Source organism: Lithobates pipiens, unplaced genomic scaffold, assembly GCF_037356315.1.
Source record: "Lithobates pipiens isolate NorthernLeopardFrog02 unplaced genomic scaffold, aLitPip1_a1.2 Scaffold_8, whole genome shotgun sequence".
Classification (NCBI taxonomy): domain Eukaryota; kingdom Metazoa; phylum Chordata; class Amphibia; order Anura; family Ranidae; genus Lithobates; species Lithobates pipiens.
The window spans coordinates 235,631,774-235,655,278 of record NW_027507903.1 but is presented as its reverse complement, the minus strand read 5'-3'; the positions used below and the strand labels follow the sequence as shown (position 1 = coordinate 235,655,278).

The following is a 23,505-nucleotide window of genomic DNA, read 5'->3' as shown; positions in this document are numbered from 1 at the left end:
TTAGGCTAGTATTATTTGTTGAGGACATAACACAAGACTTATAGATAAGAGGAAATCTAGCATTCAATTATACAAGCAAAAAGAGAACACTTAAAGCACTGAATGGTTATTTTTAAAAGTAGGTTTAAATAGTGTACGTTGTATTTTAGTTGTTGTTAGCATTCTTTCTTTCCTTTTCTCTGCAGCAAAAACAATTCTTTTTCCCTGAACACTGAAAAGAACCTTTTCTTGCATAGATTCCTAGTTGGCAATGAGCAAATGTTTCCCTATAACCTGGATCTAATATTAGCTGTGCTATTCTAGCTAACTTACAATGGTTACACTGCCACTGGCCTTAACATTCAAAGTCCAACAGACTAAAGTGCTTTCTGTATTAGGGGCAAATGCATAGTGCATAGGCAAAAATAAAGAAGTAGAGTAACAGAAAGAAATCAGAGAGACAGATATATAGATAAATAAATCTATGTAACCTAAAAATATTAATGGCTAAACTAATAATGAGGGCAGTGTGATATTGTAGGAAGCATGATACCTAACTAGGGGTAACACCTACATTTAGTAATTTGTTAAAAAAATCGAATCCTACTATTTGAACTCTAGATTCAAATTCTGCAACAAGTATTTCAAAGAAAAATCTGATATAGCAATGAACCCAATGTTTATGTGTGCAGTAAGATTTAATAAAACTGATATTAATGTGCTTAAAGAATTAGCTTTTAAAAGTAAACTGGGATTCCACTGAACAAACGAGAGTTTTAAATAATGAATTACAAGGGATGGAATTACACCTAAATAACATCTGCTATTTAAAAATAACAGGTCCTCTTTTAAAAACTGCATATACTGTATATTTCTATCTATATATACAGTATATCTATATATCTATCTATATCTATAATATATATATATATATATATATATATATATATATATATATATATAGCCATGGCCGAAATTGCTGGCACCCCAGACATTTTTCCAGAAAATCAAGTATTTGTCACAGAAATGTATTGCAGTAACACATGTTTTGCTATACACAAGTTTATTCCCTTTGTGTGTATTAAAATAAAACAATAAAAGAGGAAAAAAAGCAAACTGAACATGATGTCACACAAAATTGCAAAAATGGGCCGGTCAAAACTCTTGGCACTCTTTCAAAATTGTGGATAAATAAGATTGTTTCAAGCATGTGATGCTCCTTTAACCACTACAATACAGGGCACTTTCACCCCCTTCCTTCCCAGCCCAATTTTCAGCTTTCAGCGCTCTATCGCTTTCAGTGACAATTGCGCGGTCATGCTACACTGTACCCAAATGAAATTGTTATCATTTTGTTCGCACAAATAGAGCTTTATTTTGGTGTTATTTATTCACGACTCCGTTTTTTTTTATATCGCAAAAATAGCGGAAATTTGGAAAAAAAACAATATTTTCTTTTTTCTATTTGAAAAGAAATCCAATAAAATCAAATTTTGTCATAAATTTAAGCCAAAATGTATTCTGCTACATGTTTTTGGTAAAAAAAATTCCGTTAAGTGTATAATAATTGGTTTGTGTGATCACGGACATATGTACGCAAATGATCATGTACATATGTGTGCAGGTGATCACGTACATATGTGTGCAGATAATCATTGGGACATGTGATTTTAGTGGGACATATGTGGGGGACATGTTTTTATTATTAGGGACATGTGTTTTTATTATTTGGGGACATGTATGTTTTGGGGACATGTGTGTTTTGGGGACATATGTGGGGACTGTGTTTGTACTGTGTAGTGTGTTGTGTGTTTACACTACACTAATGATCAGTGAGTAAAAAGCTGTAAAAAGCAGCCCATACTCACTGATCATCAGCCGGCTGCAGCGTTCTGCTCTCCTCTCCTCAGCGGTGACTTCCGTGTGAGGAGAGGAGAGCCGATTGCCTAGCAACCGGCTGTTTGTTTACATCACATGACGGCCGTGATTGGACACGGCCGTCATGTGATCAGGAGGGCCAATCACAGAGCCCTCCTGCCGATCTGAGATGTGCCGTGTCCGGGTGACACGAGCACATCGGGATCCGGCCGCTGCGCGAGTGCGCGCGATCCCGCTACTCCTGAAGGACGTTCCTGAACGGCCTATCAGGAGTAGACGGCTCCCACCCGGCCGTATATATGCATTGGCCGGGTGGGAAGTGGTTAAACTCACCTGGGGCAAGTAACAGGTGTGAGCAATATAAAAATCACACCGGAAAGTAGATAAAAAGGAGAGAAGTTCACTTATGCCACGTACACACGATCGGACTACCCAGTGGACTTAGTCCGGCGGACAACCCGCCGGACTTTGCAGCGGAGGTCCGCCGGGCTTTCCAAACGAGTGGACCTGCCCACACACGACCAGACTTTTCCGGCGGACTAGGTCCGGCGGACAATCCGCCAGACTATGGCGGGAGTCCACCGGACTTTTGAAATGAACGGACTTGCCCACACACGGAGTAAAGTCCGTTCATTTTGAATGTGGCTCCAGGTTGATGGAACTAGCTAAGGAAGTGAATGTTGCCGCTTCCATCAGCGAGATTGACACCTCACTAGCCCGTCACCTGGTATGGATTTAAAGAGGAAGCCCTACACAAATAGCAAACCCTTATCCGAGCACACAGCCCAGCCGGTCAGAAAAGGGGGTGGGGATGAGCCCCTCCTCCTGAGCCGTACCAGGCCACGTGCCCTCAACATGGGGGGTGCTTTGGGGAAGGGGGGCCCTGTGGCCCCCACACCCCAAAGCACCTTGTCCCCATGTTGATGAGGACAAGGGCCTCTTTCCGACAACCCTGGCTTTTGGTTGTCGGGGTCTGCAGGCAGGGGGCTTATCAGAATCCAGGAGCCCCCTTTAATAAGGGGGCCCCCAGATTCCGGCCCCCTACCCTATGTGAATGAGCATGGGGTACGTTGTATTCCCTACCCATTCACCTCGGGAAAAAAAGCGTAGATAAAAAAAACACAACACCCCCGCCCGCAGACCCCGACAACCAACGGCCAGGGTTGTCGGGAAGAGGTCCTTGTCCTCATCGACATGGGGACAAGGTGCACCCCCCATGTTGAGGGCACGCGGCCTGGTACGGTTTAGGAGAGTGGGCGCTCGCTCATCCCCACCCCCTTTCTTGACCGGTCAGGCTGCGTGCTCTGATAAGGGTCTGCTATGGACTTTTGGGGGACCCCCACACTGTTTTTTCAGCGTAGGGCTTCCCCTTTAAATCCATACCAAGTGACGGAGCTAGTGAGGTGTCAATCTCGCCGATGGAGGCGGCGACATTGACTTCCTTCGCTAGTTCCGTCTACCCGGAGCCACATTCAAAATAAACAGACTTTTCTCCGTGTGTGGGTCCGTTCATTTCAAAAGTCCGGCAGACTAGCACACAGACGAGCGAATTGTCCGCCGGACTGCCGAGTCCAGCGGACAATTTTGAGTCAAAACTTCTTTCTAAGTCCGCCGAACTTTTGGGAACAAAAAGTCCGCCGGAGCCCACACATGGGCGCATTGTCCGGCAGACTCTGTCTGCCGGATAATCCAATTATATGTACGCGGCATAAGTCTTTGCATTGTGTGTCTGTGTGTGCCACACTAAACATGGACAACAGAAAGAGGAGAAGAGAACTGTCTGAGGACTTGAGAACCAAAATTGTGGAAAAATATCAACAATCTCAAGGTTACAAGTCCATCTCCAGAGATCTAGATTTGCCTTTGTCCACAGTGCGCAACATTTTTAAGAAGTTTGCAACCCATGGCACTGTAGCTAATCTCTCTGGGCGTGTACAGAAGAGAAAAATTGATGAAAGGTTGCAACGCAGGATAAACCGGATGGTGGATAAGCAGCCCCAAACAAGTTCCAAAGAAATTCAAGCTGTCCTGCAGGCTCAGGGAGCATCAGTGTCAGCGCAAACTATCCGTCAACATTTAAATGAAATGAAACGCTATGGCAGGAGACCCAGGAGGACCCCACTGCTGACACAGAGACATAAAAAAAGCAAGACTACAGTTTGCCAAAATGTACTTGAGTAAGCCAAAACCCTTCTGGGAAAATGTCTTGTGGACAGATGAGACCAAGATAGAGCTTTTTGGAAAAGCACATCATTCTACTGTTTACTGAAAATGGAATGAGGCCTACAAAGAAAAGAACACAGTACCTACAGTGAAATATGGTAAAGGTTCAATGATGTTTTGGGGTTATTTTGCTGCCTCTGGCCCTGGGTGCCTTGAATGTGTGCAAAGTATCATGGAATCTGAATCTGAGGATTACCAAAGGGTCATACTGTAGAGCGCAGTGTCAGAAAGCTGGGTTTGTGTCCGAGATCTTGGGTCTTCCAGCAGGACAATGACCCCAAGCATACATCAAAAAGCACCCAGAAATGCATGGCAACAAAGCGCTGGGGAGTTCTAAAGTGGCCAGCAATGAGTCCAGATCAAAATCCCATTGAACACCTGCGGAGAGATCTTAAAATTGCTGTTGGGAAAAGGCGCCCTTCCAATAAGAGAGACCCGGAGCAGTTTGCAAAGGAAGAGTGGCCCAAAATTCCGGGTGAGAAGTGTAAGAAGCTAATTGATGGTTATAGGAAGCGACTGATTTCAGTTATTTTTTCCAAAGGGTGTGCAACCAAATATTAAGTTAAGGGTGCCAAGAATTTTGACCAGCCAATTTTTGGAGTTTTGTGTGATATTATGTCCAATTTGCTTGTTTTCCTCCCTTTTTTTGTTTTGTTCCAATACACACAAAGGGAATAAACATGTGTATAGCAAAGCATGTGTTACTGCAATACTTTTCTGTGAGAAATACTTGATTTTATGGAAACATTTCTGGGATGCCAACAATTTGGGCCATGACTATATATATATATATATATATATATATATATATATATATATATATATATATATATATATATATATGAAACATATATATATATATATATATATATATATATATATATATATATATATATATATATATATATATATATAGATAGATAGATAGATAGATTTCTCTCTCATATATATATATATATATATATATACACACACACACATATATACACACACACACACACACACACACACACACAGAACTAGCCCTCCACACTTGTATATTCAGTTCTGCAGGCTGTGGTGTGACCTCTGCTGGCCGTCCCATATTATTACAGTATTTTACACAGACAGCTTCTGATGCTTTCTGATGCATAGGCTGAGTTTATTAACATTTCTGACTTTGCATAAGATCTGATAGGCCACCATAGATTATATTTGGAGAAAGCAAGAGGATCACACATCAAATTGTAACCAATTACATTTTTATAATCAAAAGAAAGATTACATTTAACTTAAATCACATCAACTAGCAAACTTGCTAGATGTATATTTACATATTAGTGATTACTCGTTAGATTATTTGCATAACATAATAATTACTAAGATGATCGTTGTCCAATTAGACTGATTTTGACTGGATTAGGAATTGATCCTTTTGTCTGTGGATAGTAAAAGACATCCTCATCTAAGGCCTCCTTCGCACCTTTTCATTCTGGTGTTATATCCATCATTAACACGCATTGCGTTATGGCAACCCATTCATTTCAGTTGCATTAAGACACCACTCCTGCACCATTTTTTCCACAGCAGTTTGCCAAAATGCATAGTAGAGTATTACCCTCCACCTGTTGTGGTGCACTGCAATCCAGGTGCGCTGTCTTTGTGTGCTGTTAAAAATGAATGATGTGTGTTGTACAATGTGCATTGTGGCATGCCTCAAGAATGCAGCAATACCAAAAAAAATAACCAAAAAAAATACTTTTTTTCTTGCATTGAGGGGTGCTTTAGTCCTGACCAGAAACAAAAAACCTTCCCAATTCCCATGGGTAACTGGATATTCCCTGAGTCTAAATGCAGGAGTTTCTAAAAAAATAAATAAATTCATATTTTTTATATTTAGAAACATATCCAGACCCTTTTTGAAACGATCAACAGCCATTGCACATTTTTAGACTGTGAAAAACTATTTTGGAATGAGGACATTAAAACCCTTTTCCTCTAGGTGCAGAGTGCCCCTTGTCTTTTTAAATCACCTTCTTTCACGCTTAAGGGTAAAACAAATTTAAAGACCTAAGCACAAATTTGCAATTTTGACATGTGTTAGCAAAACTGTACATATCGTCACAACTACTTTGTAAATCCAGGTGGATTATACCTTGTTTTTTTTTTCCAGGATAAAAAGAATCTTTTGTTGGTAAATGGTAATATATAGGAAAACTGGCCCACAATAATAATAATAAAAATATATATATATAATTTTTTTTTTAAATATAGCTATATATTATTATCATAATTTACCACCAAAGAAGAACCCAAAATAAATTCTCCTGCTCCTGACGATTGCAGGGATAATACATATGTGTTATGTTATTTGTTGTTTGTACCCACGCACTGTACAGCGCACTCCCAGCACAAAGGGAGATACACATATATGCGGCCCCACGGAAAAAAGCCTACTTCCGTGAGGCTGCATGTATGTTTGCAGTCAGTGGGAAGAGTTAATCTCAACAAATTAACACTTTTGTTTACTATATGGATCATTTGAGGGAAAATCACCAACACCGATGCACACAGAATCTAGTGCAACTGTTCATAGTAACCAGTCAGCTTCTATGTTTTAGGCACCATTCACATCAAACAAATTTGACATGCGATTTGACAAGACAAATTCTAATGCCAGCAACATCACCGTCCGAATCGGTGTGACGCCAACTTTGCGGAACGCCACCAATTCCCAAGAGTAGTTCCGGAACTTCGGGGGCAATTTCAATAGACATCTGTGCATGAACCCGCACTGAGTCTGGGTTCACACTATAGCGACGCGGGAGCCAGCATGATTCCAGCGCCGGTTCCAGTATCTTTCCTGCAGGCAGTTCACACTGCCCTCTGCGAACCGTTGCGGGTGTCAATACAACGTTAACGGCACCCTCAGATTGGTTCACAGATTGCAGTGCGAACTGTGGATTCGGACAGTTGTGTGCACCAGTTTTAGTAAATCTCCCCTTTGTGTATTTCTTTAGGCTGGGTTCCCATATGAGCACGCATCGCCCCACAGCATGAGTCCGGTATGTCCTCATTCACCGTTTCAGGTCCGATTCCGGCCCGAAGGTTGAGCTAAATTCGGACCTGAAAGGGATCAAAAGACACAGAGGGCCCTGTGCAAACCACACAGGAGCCCCTGCAGAGATATGTGAACTGGCTCCATAGACAGCCCGTCACAATCTCCTGCTGTGTGAATTGGATGCGGGGAAACCAGCTGTGTGAATCCAGCCTTAAGGAGAATATATCCCCCCTATTTGCCTCTTCTCAAGAGTAAAAAAATTCAGTTTGGCTAATCATTCTTCCTAGGTTCCAGGGGGCAAAATTACACATTCAGACTTGACTTTTCAACTGAACTAGTTGTTTTTGGATAAGGCTTGTACCGGGGATGTCTGCCCATTCTATTCCACATACATTATCATTCACACTTGCATGAAATGGTGCAAATCATGTAAAGACCATATAGAAAAAAAGACCAGAAATTGGATCCTATAACTTCTATCTAGTGATTTATTTTGTGGTATGTGTATGCCAATTTAAGTGTTTTATTTTGTAGGAAGATGTAAAATGACTATTATTCTGCCTAACTTTTAATATTGGATTGTTTTTACACTCTAAACCCCTCTTGTCCACTGGCAGGGTACAACTTTCCAATTATAATATTAGTAAGTATGCAAAAACATTGTATTTGCCTTGGCTGACATTGGAAACCACGGGAACCCCATAGGAATTTCACTGAAATAATTTGGATAAGTTAAATGAGTACAGAAGGATTCCTTGAAATAGAACATATGAACACACCATATGAAGATTATACTGCCAAGATAAGATTGCCTACCCTCTAGTTATCATGAAGGATTAAAGGAGCACAATGTGGCAGTTAATTTGTTTTTAGTAAATTAAAATGGATTGACACGTGTAATTACCTCCTGTCTTCCAGCATGCTGTGTATGCCTGGCCTTTCCTCTCATAGTGTACTGTTTATAGCTGTTCTTCATCTCCTCTTCATACTCCTGGTACTTCAAGTGGAATTTGTCCGATGGTGATGGCAAGTTCTCAGGAACTGTTCTCAGCTGTTTAAGAGAAGTCTGCAGAAAACACAGGAATGAATGTATGCCGTTGTCTATAGTCATATGTCTATTTTTGAATGGTAAAGAAAAAACATGGAGGCTGTCAATCCTGAGCTCTCCTTCTAAAACTGATCGTTTTGCTTTCAAATTGATCCAGTTACTTCATTAGCTTCAGTGTCACTGGCGTGGAACAAGATTATGACAGGGGAGGAAAAATGGTGACAGGGGAGGAAATGCCAGCTGATTGAGAGCCTCAGCTCTGTTCCTGTGAGCTGTGTGAAGGTGAGGGGTCTCTTTCCTCCAATCAGCTCTAATGCCACGAACACACGGTCGGAATTTCGGCCAGCAAAAGACCGATGAGAGCTTTTCGTTGGAAAATGCGACCGTGTGTATGCTCCATCTGAATTTTTCTGGCCGAATTTCCGCTAGCAAAAGATTGAGAGCAGGTTCTCAATTTTTCCAAAGGAAAAGGTTTCTATGGGAAATTTCGATCGTGTGTATGCAATTCCGACGCGCAAAAACTCACCCATGCTCAGATTCAACTACGAGACGCAAGCTATTGGCTATTGGCTACTGGCTAGTGAACCTCCTTTTTCTAGTCCCGTCGTCCGCGTTGTACGTCACCGCATTCTTGATGGTCAGAACGGTGGTGTGACCGTGTGTATGCAAGACAGTTTGAGCGAAATCCCGCTGGAATTCCAACGGGAAAACCATCAGAGCTTTTTCCGACCACAATTCTGATCGTGTGTATGCGACATAAGTGTTCTCCTCACTAATCAATATTTCCCCACTCTTCTAAATATGTGTTTTTGTGTCTGTGTCCCCATTCAAGAGATTTTCTATCTCATTCTATCCTAACAGAAAATGAGTGGAAATCTCACAGACAGAAATAAAAACAAGACAGCGACTCTAACCTCTCCTTGCTCTATCCCAAAAAATATTTAGATATAAAGTATTGGATGAATTTGGGCTTTAAATTTTTTTTTTTTTTGTTATAGAATAAGCCATCATGGCTTTAAGAGATGACTTCTAAAACAATTTAGATTTGTGTTACCTTGACCGAAACAAGACCAGAACAAAGAGGATGCATCAAGGAGTAAGCAACAATTCTGACATCATGCTATACAAATTCATATTTATATTTCAGTTACCTAGAGAGGAATTATACAAACATTATATGTTGGGGGATCAAGCAGTTACAAGGCAGAAGTTGTACAAAAGAGAGCCAACTATGGCTTTAATTGGTCACAGTGACATGAACAAATATGATTCCTGGACTGAACCCAGGAACTTACAGTTACAAGCTAATCACTAATGCCCCATACACACAAGCGGATTTTCCGTCGGAAAAATCTTGGATGGTTTTCCGACGGAATTCCGCTCAAGCTTGGCTTGCGTACACACGGTCACACAAAAGTTCTCGGAACTTTCGACCGCCAAGAACGCGGTGACGTACAACAATATGATGAGCCGAGAAAATTAAGTTCAATGCTTCCGAGCATGCGTCGAATTGCTTCCGAGCATGCATAGGAATTTTGCGCGTCGGCATAGCTACAGACGAACGGAATTTCCATTTGGAACTTTTTCCATCGGAAAAATAGAGAACTTGCTCTCAATATTTTGCTGGCGGAAATTCCACCAGCAAAAGTCCGATGGAGCGTACACATGGTCGGAATTTCCAACCAAAGGCTCACATCGGATTTTTGCTGCAGGAATTTCTGATCGTGTGTATGGGGCATAAGCCTATATGAAGTGCAGAGGGGCGAATCCGTGTTTCTGAGAGTGATTTATCTGGAAGGAAAGCAAATGTCTGCTTTCATTACCTGTAGGACAACATATTGTATTCTCTTACCTCATAGTTGGCTGGAACTTGTCTTGTAACAGTCTATATATACAAAAAAAAATAATAAAAATTAGAAGCGTTAACACCTAAATTAAATGTAAGCAGAACACAAAATGTTAGACTTATAGAGGAGCTCCAGGCTCCCCCCACCCCAAATACTGTAGCTGCTGACTTTTAATATCAGGACACTTACCTGTCCAGGCATCCAGTGGTATTCCCACCCTAGCTAATTCTTCAATTGGCTATCGGGTGATGGGCACCGTCATCTTGACTAAGGGAAACTGGCATTAAAGCCTGGCGGCTTCACAGAAGGTTTCCTACTGCACATGAGCGAAGCACAGTGTGCTTTGTGAATGGGCTGCAATCGTCTGGGACCAGTGAAGTGTCCCAGAAGGCTGCGGTGGGAGGAGGGGGGGCAAACTTCTCAACTGAGTCTCAGTTTACCATGAGAAGTGAGAGCGGGTACCTGTCAGAATCAAGCACCCCCCCCAAAGGTGACAAATGTGGCAGAGGCAGACAAGCGGAGTTTCTCCTTTTGGGTGGAGCTCTGCTTTAAGATTACTAATTTAAAAAAAAAGGAAAGAAAACATGTTGAGGTTTCATAGCAATAGAATAGACCCCTACAAGTTCCAAAAGAAGTAGATCAACTTTTGCACAGCCGCCCTGCCCGTACATGGATCGAAATACTGCCGGTCCTTGCTAAACCAGCCAAATTTGTATCCAAGTATGGCTGGCTTTTGACTATATAGTTTGAATAAGGGGGAAGTGGCCTCATGTAAAAACGGTACCATAAAATGAATTGCAAAGTACAGTAGCTCATTGCAACCAATTAGATTTCATGAACGTAGACCTGTTAGGACAATCTGATACTGGAAAGTCTCATAATACTATGGGGTTTTTTTTTTATTATTATTTAAAGTGTATCCAAGCCCAAGAACAAAAATTTAAGGTGTTGCAGCTTACCAGACTGTGGATGTGGTGGCTACATTAGTATTCTTATTTCAGACAATTTTTGCTTTATTTTAAGCTGGTGATCCAGACACTTCCTGTCCAATGGTGATAACACTTACTCGCTGTATTATTATTAATATTATACAGGATGTATATAGCGACAAACATTTGTGCAGCTATGTATGTATGAATAGAGGAGCAGCACTGTTATCCTGGAATAGGAAGTGTATTAGGACTACAAGACAACTCCTCCTCTCCTTTTCTTCATAAAATAGGGGGAGATGTTCTGTAGTGCATGGAAAGAGCTGGGAACAGTGTGAATTGATTAAGTATGCAGCACAGGAAGTAAGCTTACAAGATTTCTGGTTGGCTCAAAAGATATATTAAAACTTAATAAAGGAGTTGTAAAGGCAGAAGGTGTTTTATCTGAATGCATTCTATGCATTCAGATAAAAAGCCTTCTGTGTGCATCAGCCCCCCTCAGCACCTCTAATACTTACCTGAGCCCCATCTCTGTCCAGCAATGTACACGAGTCCCTCTGCCGTCCCTGACTTTTCGTCCTGATTTGCTGAGACAAGGCAGCGGCTCCATTGGCTCCCGCGGCTGTCGATTAAAATTAGTTAGCCAATCGGGAGAGAGAGGGGGGCGGGGTCGAACTGTAGTTTTGTGTCTGAATGGACACACGGAACTGTGACTTGGCTTGGGTGTCCCATAGCATGCCGTTTGCTGTGGGGGTACTCGGGGGGGGGGGGGGTGGCAGGAGCACAGAAAAGGGACCTGAGAAGAGGAGGATCTGGGCTGCTCTGTGCAAATCCACTGCACAGAGCAGGTAAGTATAACATGTTTGTTATTTTTAATTTTTTTTTTAAACTAGACTTTATAATCACTTTAAGCAGATATAACGAATCATTATCAATTATGTTAAATTTAAAATAATATTAAGCCCTTGTTGCTTTTTAGCTTTACACAATGAGAACAATAAAATAAGCACTCCCTAGTAAACTAATTGGTAAAATTATTAAACCAGATCTTGCCGTTTACAACCTTCAATGCTGCTGGCTCCTGCTCTCTCAGTGCTAGTTCCCTGAACTTCCAGTCTCCATAGGAAGACATGAACCATGGACAAGACAGTCTCCAGCCAATCTGTCAGCTAGGAAAAAGAAGTGGGGGGGGAAAGGAGGGAGGGGCAGGAGGGCACTCTGCCATCCAAGGCTATGGGGTTGTGTGTTTCTATTGCTGTATACACTGTAGGGAGATACAATTCTAGTTCCTGCATGCAAAGGTAAATTCATAGGACACTGGAAGAGAAAGAAGCCACCCTGAAACAGGAAATTTGGGCCAGTGGCCATGGCACCAGTTTAAACAGAAACATAGGCAACGATCAAAAGATAAAGAAACTGCATACTCCGTAAGTGATTCAATCAGCTCCTGAAATTGCTTAAAATGGAGGGTTTAATATCACTTTAATAGAACAAATGGGAGCAAATAGGAGAAGTTCATTGGTAGTGTGTTCACATACTGTGCATCCGGAAAGTATTCACAGCACTTTTTCCACGTTTTTTTTATGTTACAGCCTTACTCTAAAATGGATTAAATTCATTATTTTCCTCAATTCTACAAACAATACCCCATAATGATAATGTGAAAGAAGTTTGTTTGAAATCTTGGCATATTTGTTAAAGAAAAAAAATAAATAAATCACATGTACATAAGTATTTACAGCCTTTGCCATGACACTCAAAACTGAGCTCAGGTGCATCCCGTTTCCACTGATTATCCTTAAATCCTGGCGCCCTATATAAACAGAGTCTCTGCCTGATACCAGTGCTGGATCGTCTTCAGCTTGTTCAAGAGTTCCTGACTGCTGTTTGACCTGTTACCTTGCTCCTGACAAACCCGGCTTCCTTGAATATTCTCCTGGATCACCTCTGCCTGTTATCTACCTTTACTGATTATACAAACCTCGGCTTGGATTCTCTACTATGGCTCTGCTTCCTGATTCTGTACCTCGCTGCCAGCCCCTTGCCAACTTCTGCCTGTCCTTGACTACGAACTCGCCTTCCGTTTATGTACCTTGTCGCCAGTCAGTTGCCAACTTTTTCCTGTTCCTGACATTGCAGTTGTTCCTGAATCCATACTTACCTGCCTGGCTTCCGCTACACAGTTCTGGTGATAAGTCTTCACGCTTTCCTCCGAGAGGATCCTGTATCTCCGAGCTCCAGCCTTCAGGCACTTGTACCCTTTCGTTGATCCAGCACTCCCTGTCCTCACTACCAGGGGTGTTGGGATCGGAACCGTGTAAGAGGCCACCCTCAGTATTTCGGACACCGCTGTAAGGTACGTGACAACATCTCTGTAGAGATCTTAAAATGGCTGTGCACCGACGCTCCCCATCCAACCTGATGGAGCTTGAGAAGAATGGGAGAAACTGCCTAAAAATAGGTGTGCCTAGTTTGTAGCATCATACTCAAAAAGACTTGAGGCTGTAATTGATGCCTAAGTGCTTCAACAAAGTATTGAACAAAGGCTGTGAATGCTTACAGTGGATATAAAAAGTCTAAACACCCCTGTTAAAATGTCAGATTCCTGTGATGTAAAAAAATGAGACAAAGATAAATAATTTCAGAACTTTTTCCACCTTTAATATGACCTATAAATGGTACAACTCAATTGAAAAACAAACTGAAATCTTTTATACTAAAATAATGTGGTTGCATAAGTGTGCACACCCTCTTATAACTGGGGATGTAGAGCTGTTCAGAATTAAGCAATCACATTCAAACTCATGGTAAATAGGAGTCAGTACACATCTGCCATCATTTAAAGTGCCTCAGATTAACCCCAAATAAAGTTCAGCTGTTCTAGTAGGTCTGACATTTTCTGTCGCATCCTACAGCAAAAGCCATGGTCCGCAGAGAGCTCTCATTGTCAAAAGGTATCAGTCAGGAGAAGGGTACAAAATAATTTCCAAGGCATAAGATATACCATGGATCACAGTGAAGACAGTGAGCATCAAGTTGATAAAATATGGCACAACAGCGACATTACCAAGAACTGGATGTCTCTCCAAAATTGATGAAAATACAAGAAAAATACTGGTCAGGGAGGCTGTCAACGGGCCTAACGCAACATCAAAGGAGCTACAGGAATATCTGGCAAGTACTGGCTGTGTGGTACATGTGGCAACAATCTTCCATATTCTTGATATGTCTGGGCTATGGGGTAGAGTGGCAAGACTTTTCTTACGAAGAAAAACATCCAAGCCCGGGTAAATTTAGCAAAAACACATCTGAAGTCTCCCAAAAGCATGTGGGAAAATGTGCTGTGGTCTGATTTTGGTGCAAAAACAACACTGCACATAACCAAATTAACACCATACCCACCGTGAAACATGGTGATGGCAGCTTTGGGACTCTTTTTTTCTGCTGGGACAGGGGCCTTAGTGAGGGTAGAGGGAATTATGAACAGTTCCAAATACCAGTCAATATTGGCACAAAACCTTCAGGCTTCTGCTAGAAAGCTGAACATGAAGAGGAACTTCATCTTTCAGCATGGGAATGACCCAAAGCATACATTAAAAATCAACAAAGGAATGGCTTCACCAGAAGAGGATCAAAGTTTTGGAATGGTCCAGCCAGAGCCCAGACCTGACTCCGATTGAAAATCTGTGGGGTGATCTGAAGAGGGCTGTGCACAGGAGATGCCCTCGCAATCTGACAGATTTGGAGTGCTTTTGCAAAGAAGAGTGGGCAAATATTGCCAAGTCAAGATGTCAAGAAGTCAAGCTAGCCCTGTTGGCACCCCACATTGCTTTTACCCTCATTTTTATTCAATCTTTTTGTGATCACTAAGTCATTAATTACTTAAATAATTTTTTGACTTTTAATAAATTGCCGTTTTATACCGTCTGACCCGCACCATGTGGAGCTCTTTTTTTCTTTTTCCTTTTTCCTTTTTGGTCTAAATCTCTAACATCTTCCACCTTACTTTGGGGTGACTGGAGTATTGGTGTGTACTGGGCCACGTCTGAGCTGGATTGGAGACCATCCCGGTGTTCCACCCGTGAAATACATCGCTTGGCACACAGTCGTTTGGAGTTTCCTCACCGGTTCAGCGGACCCTCATCGACCCACTCCTTGGTCCTAGATTGGGACCTCAAGCTTTATAGACTCAACCGTCGTATGACCGTGTGAGTCCAACAGAGTTGGTAAGAAGTATTTATCTACTTTCCTAAATGTTTACAGACAAGCTGTTTTACACGGACATATTCGTTCAGTAAGATCCCTCTCTTACCTTGAAACGGCCTAACCATCTTTGTACCAGTTACACTACAGAAGTCTATACCCACTCGAATTGGACTTTGCTTTATTTATATGACTTTTGTTATGCGACCATCTTTTTGTACATGTGTTGATCACATTTACCATTATAGAAGCGCTACACTATTTTTACTTTTTTACTTTTTTACTTTTTACTTTTAGAAATAAACAAGAGACTACAATCTGCTCCTTGTGCGCCCTCGCAGGGGCTACAAAGCATGAATGTATAACCAAAGGGCCAGCCAGCACATTATACGCATAATAAACAGAAAAAAAAAAAGGGAGGGAATATGCGTAGGGGATGGTATCGAGACTGGTTCCAAGACCAGGCAACTCGTTCCCTCGTCGTGTCCGGAGGGCAGGCCCTTCTTCCACCACCCCCTCCAACAGGGGGCAGCAGAGTTCGTTAGCAATGGGAGAGATTACAAAGAAAAGCGAAGAAAAATAGGGAACAAAAGAAGAAAAGATAGAGAGACAAGAAGGGGAAGAAAAGGGGGGGGGAAACGTTCGGGTGTGGATGCCTCGCCAAGAGGAGTCAGACCAAGCCCAGGCATGCAGCTTGGAGCACGGGGAACTCATAGGAGATCCACGGCTCCCAGATTTTTAGAAATTTAGCATGAGAATCATGAACAATACTGGACATACGTTCCTGCAGTAACATTGCAGTCATGCGGGTTTTAACACCTTGAAAATCTACCCGTCGGGACTTCCAGGCTTGGGCAATGGTCCGCTTGGCCGCTATAAATAGATAAGTAGCCAACTTCTGTTGAGGGCCCCGCAAACCAGGTACCGGGCAATGTAGGAGGGCTAGCTTAGGGTCCCTTCGGATGGTTAGGTGGAAAAGTGTCTGCAGCAAACCAAAAATCCTCGACCAGAACCCCACCAGCCTTGGGCAAGCCCACAGAATCCTGACATTTTAACAGGGATGTGTAGACTTTTTATATCCACTGTATGAACATGGGATTTTTTTCCTTTTTTTATTATTAATACATTTGCAAAGCTTTCAAACTTTTTTCACATTGTTATTATGGGATAATATTTGTAGAATTTTGAGGAAAATAACGAATGTAATTTATTTTGGAATAAGTCTGTAGTCATAACAAAATGTGTAAAAAGTGAAGCGCTGTGAATACTTTCCGGATGCACTGTTCAATTTAGATTTTAAAAGGATATATGAAATTCTAAATATTATTTACATAGACAACCTTACTATAGAGATCCACAGCTCTAAGTCTTACAATAAGGACTTATACTGCCAATCTAAGAATTCCTAGAATTCCCAAAACTTAAAAAGGTGTTCCAGCCTGGGGGGAAAAAAAACATTAAAAGTCAACAGCTACAAATACTGTAGCTGCTAATTGTAACATGATGGGAAAAGGGGAGGGGGAAATTTTGGGACTTTAAATGAGGTCATAGCCTCCATCCCTATCAGATATAAGATATAAAATTAAAAACAAGAGCTAAGCGGGACTTTAAATGAAGTACGGGGTCTTTTATTGAAAAAAAAGGAGAAATATTGTTATGCGATTATATGATGCGACAAAATTACATGTATATTAAAGAGGTGCACAGACAGACACATTATTAACATTGACATTTTGTTTTATATGATCTTACTGACCAATACAGAGTAGGTTATAAAAGCGCACCTCCATTATATACATAAGACAACCATATATGGAAATAAATTAAACAAATAATACAATGTAGGCAACAACTTTGAATCTATGACTTCTTGGTTGTTGCAGTGGATTAGTAAAGAAAAAAACAACATAGTTGATGCAATTTTTCAAGAATTGATGCTAGTTGAAATTGGGGTACCAAAATACACGGCGATTATTGGCTCTACGCGTTTCGCGGCTTACTACCGCTCGTCAGGAGCAAGCTCGTGATTGGTCTGAAAATACAGAGTAGTGGTAAATTAAGGTTTGCAATGATGGAGCATGGGGAGATTGAAATACCCCTACCTAGTGGTCACTTACACATAGCCATGCAGTCAAAAGTGCAGCGCCGAAAGCCTAGGCACCCAAAGCGATGATACGGGAGTTGAGGAGGCCCATCCAAGGGCGAGGAGGCCCACAGTATGCACACGCAGGCAACCACCGGGACAACAAGGGCGTTTGGTAAGTGAAAACGAATATGGAAATATAAAACTGAGCCTAATGGGTGAAAAAATGCATGGTAAGAACTACAGATAATCTGAGAATTGTGAAAGAAAAATGCGTTGAAAAAAGAAAATGTTGGGGTGGATGTGTGATGAGTGTAGGAGAGGGTTAGCATGGGAAAGGGGGGGAGGGGGAAGAGGGCGGAAGAAAAAGGGGAAGGAGGGGGAAAGTGGCTGTGTATGACATGACCCAGTCTGAATGCCAGGTGACAGAGTGAGTAGTGACAGAAAAAAGTAAAGAAAGAGGGACATATGGATTGATTTTGCAAAAATACCTTGTGTGTGGAAAAAACGCGAAAACAAGGGGTGACAGTGTATGGTAGGTGAATAGCCCCAGTTGTTCCGGTCCCGCCTGCCGCCGCCAACCATGGATACAGCCAAACCGCTGTCTGGGGGCCCCCAGCGTCACACACTCAAGGACACCAAATGGAAGAGTGAGCAATGCCAGACCCGGGATATATACACACTCCGAGTCAGCGTCCACACCCACACTCCAGGTGAAATGAGGATGTAAATCAACCTAGCCTGAAAGGCGGCACCCATAAAAGTGATGCCGTACAAACGGTGGTGAAAGTGTGACGCCGATACGCAGTGGGTGAACGCGCCCCGCCTCCCAGCCAAGAGAAAAAAAAAAAAAATCTTGGATGAGGAGGGCGGAGGGCGTCCCCCAGTGCGCATCGCAACTCCCGATCATGACAAAAAGGAATGCAGCGATGCAGACGACACCAACACCACCCGACTGCATAGGTGCGTCAAGGACCGAATAGTGCAAAAAAAACAAAAAAAAAAAAAATTTTTTTTAAAAAAATTTTGGAAAAAACAATAGAAGCTGCTAAATCTAAAACAATGATGAATAATAAGATACTTTAAACAATATGGTCCAAAAAAAACAAATAAACATTGGCTTAAGTATACAAGACACCCGTCTTCCATCCCTTATATCAATAGTAACATGATGGGAAAAGGGGAGGGGGAAATTTTGGGACTTTAAATGAGGTCATAGCCTCCATCCCTATCAGATATAAGATATAAAATTAAAAACAAGAGCTAAGCGGGACTTTAAATGAAGTACGGGGTCTTTTATTGAAAAAAAAGGAGAAATATTGTTATGCGATTATATGATGCGACAAAATTACATGTATATTAAAGAGGTGCACAGACAGACACATTATTAACATTGACATTTTGTTTTATATGATCTTACTGACCAATACAGAGTAGGTTATAAAAGCGCACCTCCATTATATACATAAGACAACCATATATGGAAATAAATTAAACAAATAATACAATGTAGGCAACAACTTTGAATCTATGACTTCTTGGTTGTTGCAGTGGATTAGTAAAGAAAAAAACAACATAGTTGATGCAATTTTTCAAGAATTGATGCTAGTTGAAATTGGGGTACCAAAATACACGGCGATTATTGGCTCTACGCGTTTCGCGGCTTACTACCGCTCGTCAGGAGCAAGCTCGTGATTGGTCTGAAAATACAGAGTAGTGGTAAATTAAGGTTTGCAATGATGGAGCATGGGGAGATTGAAATACCCCTACCTAGTGGTCACTTACACATAGCCATGCAGTCAAAAGTGCAGCGCCGAAAGCCTAGGCACCCAAAGCGATGATACGGGAGTTGAGGAGGCCCATCCAAGGGCGAGGAGGCCCACAGTATGCACACACAGGCAACCACCGGGACAACAAGGGCGTTTGGTAAGTGAAAACGAATATGGAAATATAAAACTGAGCCTAATGGGTGAAAAAATGCATGGTAAGAACTACAGATAATCTGAGAATTGTGAAAGAAAAATGCGTTGAAAAAAGAAAATGTTGGGGTGGATGTGTGATGAGTGTAGGAGAGGGTTAGCATGGGAAAGGGGGGGAGGGGGAAGAGGGCGGAAGAAAAAGGGGAAGGAGGGGGAAAGTGGCTGTGTATGACATGACCCAGTCTGAATGCCAGGTGACAGAGTGAGTAGTGACAGAAAAAAGTAAAGAAAGAGGGACATATGGATTGATTTTGCAAAAATACCTTGTGTGTGGAAAAAACGCGAAAACAAGGGGTGACAGTGTATGGTAGGTGAATAGCCCCAGTTGTTCCGGTCCCGCCTGCCGCCGCCAACCATGGATACAGCCAAACCGCTGTCTGGGGGCCCCCAGCGTCACACACTCAAGGACAGGCTTTCGGCGCTGCACTTTTGACTGCATGGCTATGTGTAAGTGACCACTAGGTAGGGGTATTTCAATCTCCCCATGCTCCATCATTGCAAACCTTAATTTACCACTACTCTGTATTTTCAGACCAATCACGAGCTTGCTCCTGACGAGCGGTAGTAAGCCGCGAAACGCGTAGAGCCAATAATCGCCGTGTATTTTGGTACCCCAATTTCAACTAGCATCAATTCTTGAAAAATTGCATCAACTATGTTGTTTTTTTCTTTACTAATCCACTGCAACAACCAAGAAGTCATAGATTCAAAGTTGTTGCCTACATTGTATTATTTGTTTAATTTATTTCCATATATGGTTGTCTTATGTATATAATGGAGGTGCGCTTTTATAACCTACTCTGTATTGGTCAGTAAGATCATATAAAACAAAATGTCAATGTTAATAATGTGTCTGTCTGTGCACCTCTTTAATATACATGTAATTCTGTCGCATCATATAATCGCATAACAATATTTCTCCTTTTTTTCAATAAAAGACCCCGTACTTCATTTAAAGTCCCGCTTAGCTCTTGTTTTTAATTTTATATCTTATAACTGTAGCTGCTAACTTTTAATATAAGTACACAGGGAACCTGCAATGATCTTAGGATCGGCTGTCAGGTGCTGCCTCCACTAAGGGAAACCAGCTGTGAAGCCTTTCAGCTTCACAGATGGTTCCCTTCTGTGCATGCGTGAAGCACGCTGTGCTTTCTAATTGGCCTGGCGGCGGAGGGGGGCTGAACTTCCCAGGGATGGCGCTGTCTCCTGGAAGTGGGAACAGGAACCTGTCAAAAACAGGTACCCATTCCCCCCCTCCCCCCTGAAAGCTGCCAAATGTGGCAACAGAGGGGGAAGAAAGCAAATGAGTGTAAATTACACTTTTGGGTGGAACTCCGCATTAATGAACACATTTTATTTAGTTAGATGTATGTTACATGAGGATCACACGACTCATACCTTTCTTTATTATTTGCCCATCTTCCACAAATTAGACTACAAAAATACAGTCTGCACTTCCCTCATTCAGCCCCTGTTCACATTGACTGTGGCTTTGAAATTGTGAAACATCTGAAATCACCTAATTTTAAAGCCGCGTGTCAGTGCAACTTTGGGTGCGACTTGGATGACATCTGTGCGGCTTCAGGCACAGATGTCTATGGAAGTCACACCCGAAATCTCCAAAAGTAGTGTAGGAACTACTTGTTCAAATTGGTGCAGCACCGCAAAGTTAGCGCCACACTGAACAGAGCGATTGCCAGCAATGGGTTGGGGCTTGTCATGCAATTTGACCTGTCAAATCGCATGACAAGTTGTTTTTAATGTAAACGGGGGCTCAGAGTAGAGTGACTTGTTCTTTGGATAGCAGACATAAAAAGGAGCCTGTACTTACCTTCTATGTTCTTCCCCACTGCTTTTCTTGTCCACTGGAGCTAAAGTTAAACTCTGTACTTCCAGGTATTGGGAACACAACAAAGCAGGACTCCAAAAGCCAATCCCCAAACCAAATGCTATCATTAACCACTTTCAGACCGGACCATTTTGCTGGTAAATGACCAGAGGTCTTTTTACACTTTGGCACTGCGCTGCTTTAACTGGTAATTGCGCGGTCATGCAATGTTGTACCCAAACAAAATTTGCGTCCTTTTCTTCCCACAAATAGAGCTTTCTTTTGATGGTATTTGATTGCCTCTGCGATTTTTATTTTTTGCGATATAAACGTAAAAAGACCGCAAATTTTGAAAAAAAATGATATTTTCTACTTTTTGTTATTAGAAAAATCCAATAAACTCAATTTTAGTCATACATTTAGGACAAAATGTATTCAGCCACATGTCTTTGGTAAAAAAAAAGTCAATAATTGTATATTTATTGGTTTGCGCAAAAGTTGTCACATCTACAAACTAAGGTACGTTTTCTGGAATTTACGCAGCTTTTAGTTTACGACTGCCTATCTCATTTCTTGAGGTGCTAAAATGACAGGGCAGTACAAAACCCCCCCAAATGACCCCATTTTGGAAAGTAGACCCCCTAAGGAAATTGATAAGAGGCATGTTGAGCCCATTGAATATTTTATTTTTTTGCCTCAAGCGATTGAATAATGACAAAAAAAAAATTTTTTTTTTTTTTTTACACAAAGTTGTCACTAAATGATATATTGCTCACACATGCTATGGGCGTATGTGAAATGACACCCCAAAATAAATTCTGCTGCTTCTCCTGAGTACGGGGATACCACATATGTGGGACTTTTTGGGAGCCTAGCCGCGTACAGGGCCCCGAAAACCAAGCACCGCCTTCAGGCTTTCTAAGGGCGTAAATTTTTGATTTCACGCCTCACTACCTATTACAGTTTTGAAGGCCATAAAATGCCAAGATGGCACAAAACCCCCACAAATGACCCCATTTTAGAAAGTAGACACCCCAAGCTATTTGCTGAGAGGCATGTTGAGTCCATGGAATATTTTATATTTTGCCACAAGTTGCGGGAAAATTACAAACTTTTTTTTTTTTTTTTTTTTTTTCACAAAGTTGTCACTAAATGATATATTGCTCACGCATGCCATGGGCATATGTGAAATGACACCCCAAAATAAATTCTGCTGCTTCTCCTGAGTACGGGGATACCACATATGTGGGACTTTTTGGGAGCCTAGCCGCGTACGGGGCCCCGAAAACCAAGCACCGCCTTCAGGCTTTCTAAGGGCGTAATTTTTTGAGTTCACTTCTCACTACCTATTACAGTTTTGAAGGCCATAAAATGCCAAGATGGCACAAAACCCCCACAAATGACCCCATTTTAGAAAGTAGACACCCCAAGCTATTTGCTGAGAGGCATGTTGAGTCCATGGAATATTTTATATTTTGCCACAAGTTGCGGGAAAATTACAAACTTTTTTTTTTTTTCACAAAGTTGTCACTAAATGATATATTGCTCACGCATGCCATGGGCATATGTGAAATGACACCCCAAAATAAATTCTGCTGCTTCTCCTGAGTACGGGGATACCACATATGTGGGACTTTTTGGGAGCCTAGCCGCGTACGGGGCCCCAAAAACCAAGCACCGCCTTCAGGCTTTCTAAGGGCGTTACAGTTTTGAAGGCCATAAAATGCCAAGATGGCACAAACCCCCCCCCCCAAATGACCCCATTTTAGAAAGTAGACACCCCTAAATTTAGGGGTACACTAGTGAGACTAGGTAATAAATGGCGGGTGCCCTGAAACTATAAAAAAATAACTAACCAACCAGCGTCACCTGTAACAGTTATATGGTGATCACTGGTGAAAGGGTTAACTAGGGGGCAATCAGGGGGCTTTATGCGGTAGTATATGGGGGTCCCTGGCGCTATAAAAAGCTGCGGCGAACCTAAATACCTACCTGCCTAACTAGCGTCACCTGTGACACTAATACAGCGATCAGAAAAACGATCGCTTATTAGGCTGGGTTCACACTGGAGCGATGCGGGAACGCCACGAATGCGCGGCGGGTTCCCGCATCGCATGCCTCCCGGCGGCAGTTCACACTGCCCTATGCGAACTGCTGGGAGTGTCAGTGAAATGTTAATGACACCCCCAGATCAGTTCGCATATCGCAGTGCGATCTGCAAACTTGGATCGCATGGTGTGAACACCCATGCGATCCGATTCTGCTGCGGACCAAAAAAAGGGTCCCGTGCGAGTTTGCGGCGGGTGCGGCGGGTGCGACACGAATTCAGCCATACTATCTGTATAGCTGAACTCGAATCGCACAGAGATCGGATGTGATTTGCACTGCAGTGCGGTGCGAATCACATCCGTTCTCATAAACCGCTGCAATGTGAACCCAGCCTTAGTGACACTGGCGACGGGGGGTGA

General features: G+C 42.1%; 1 protein-coding gene across 1 annotated transcript in view; it reads right to left on the bottom strand.

The window, feature by feature from the left end:
• The window catches only part of CAPS2 (calcyphosine 2), a 181,555-nt gene that overhangs the window by 122,648 nt on the left and 35,402 nt on the right, over window positions 1-23,505 (bottom strand). Inside the window, exons 6-7 of the mRNA XM_077474269.1 lie at window positions 10,021-10,053; window positions 8,025-8,186 (exon numbers count right to left, since the gene is read on the bottom strand). Coding sequence (XP_077330395.1) covers window positions 8,025-8,186; window positions 10,021-10,053 — 195 coding nt within the window. The remainder of the gene's footprint in view (window positions 1-8,024; window positions 8,187-10,020; window positions 10,054-23,505) is intronic.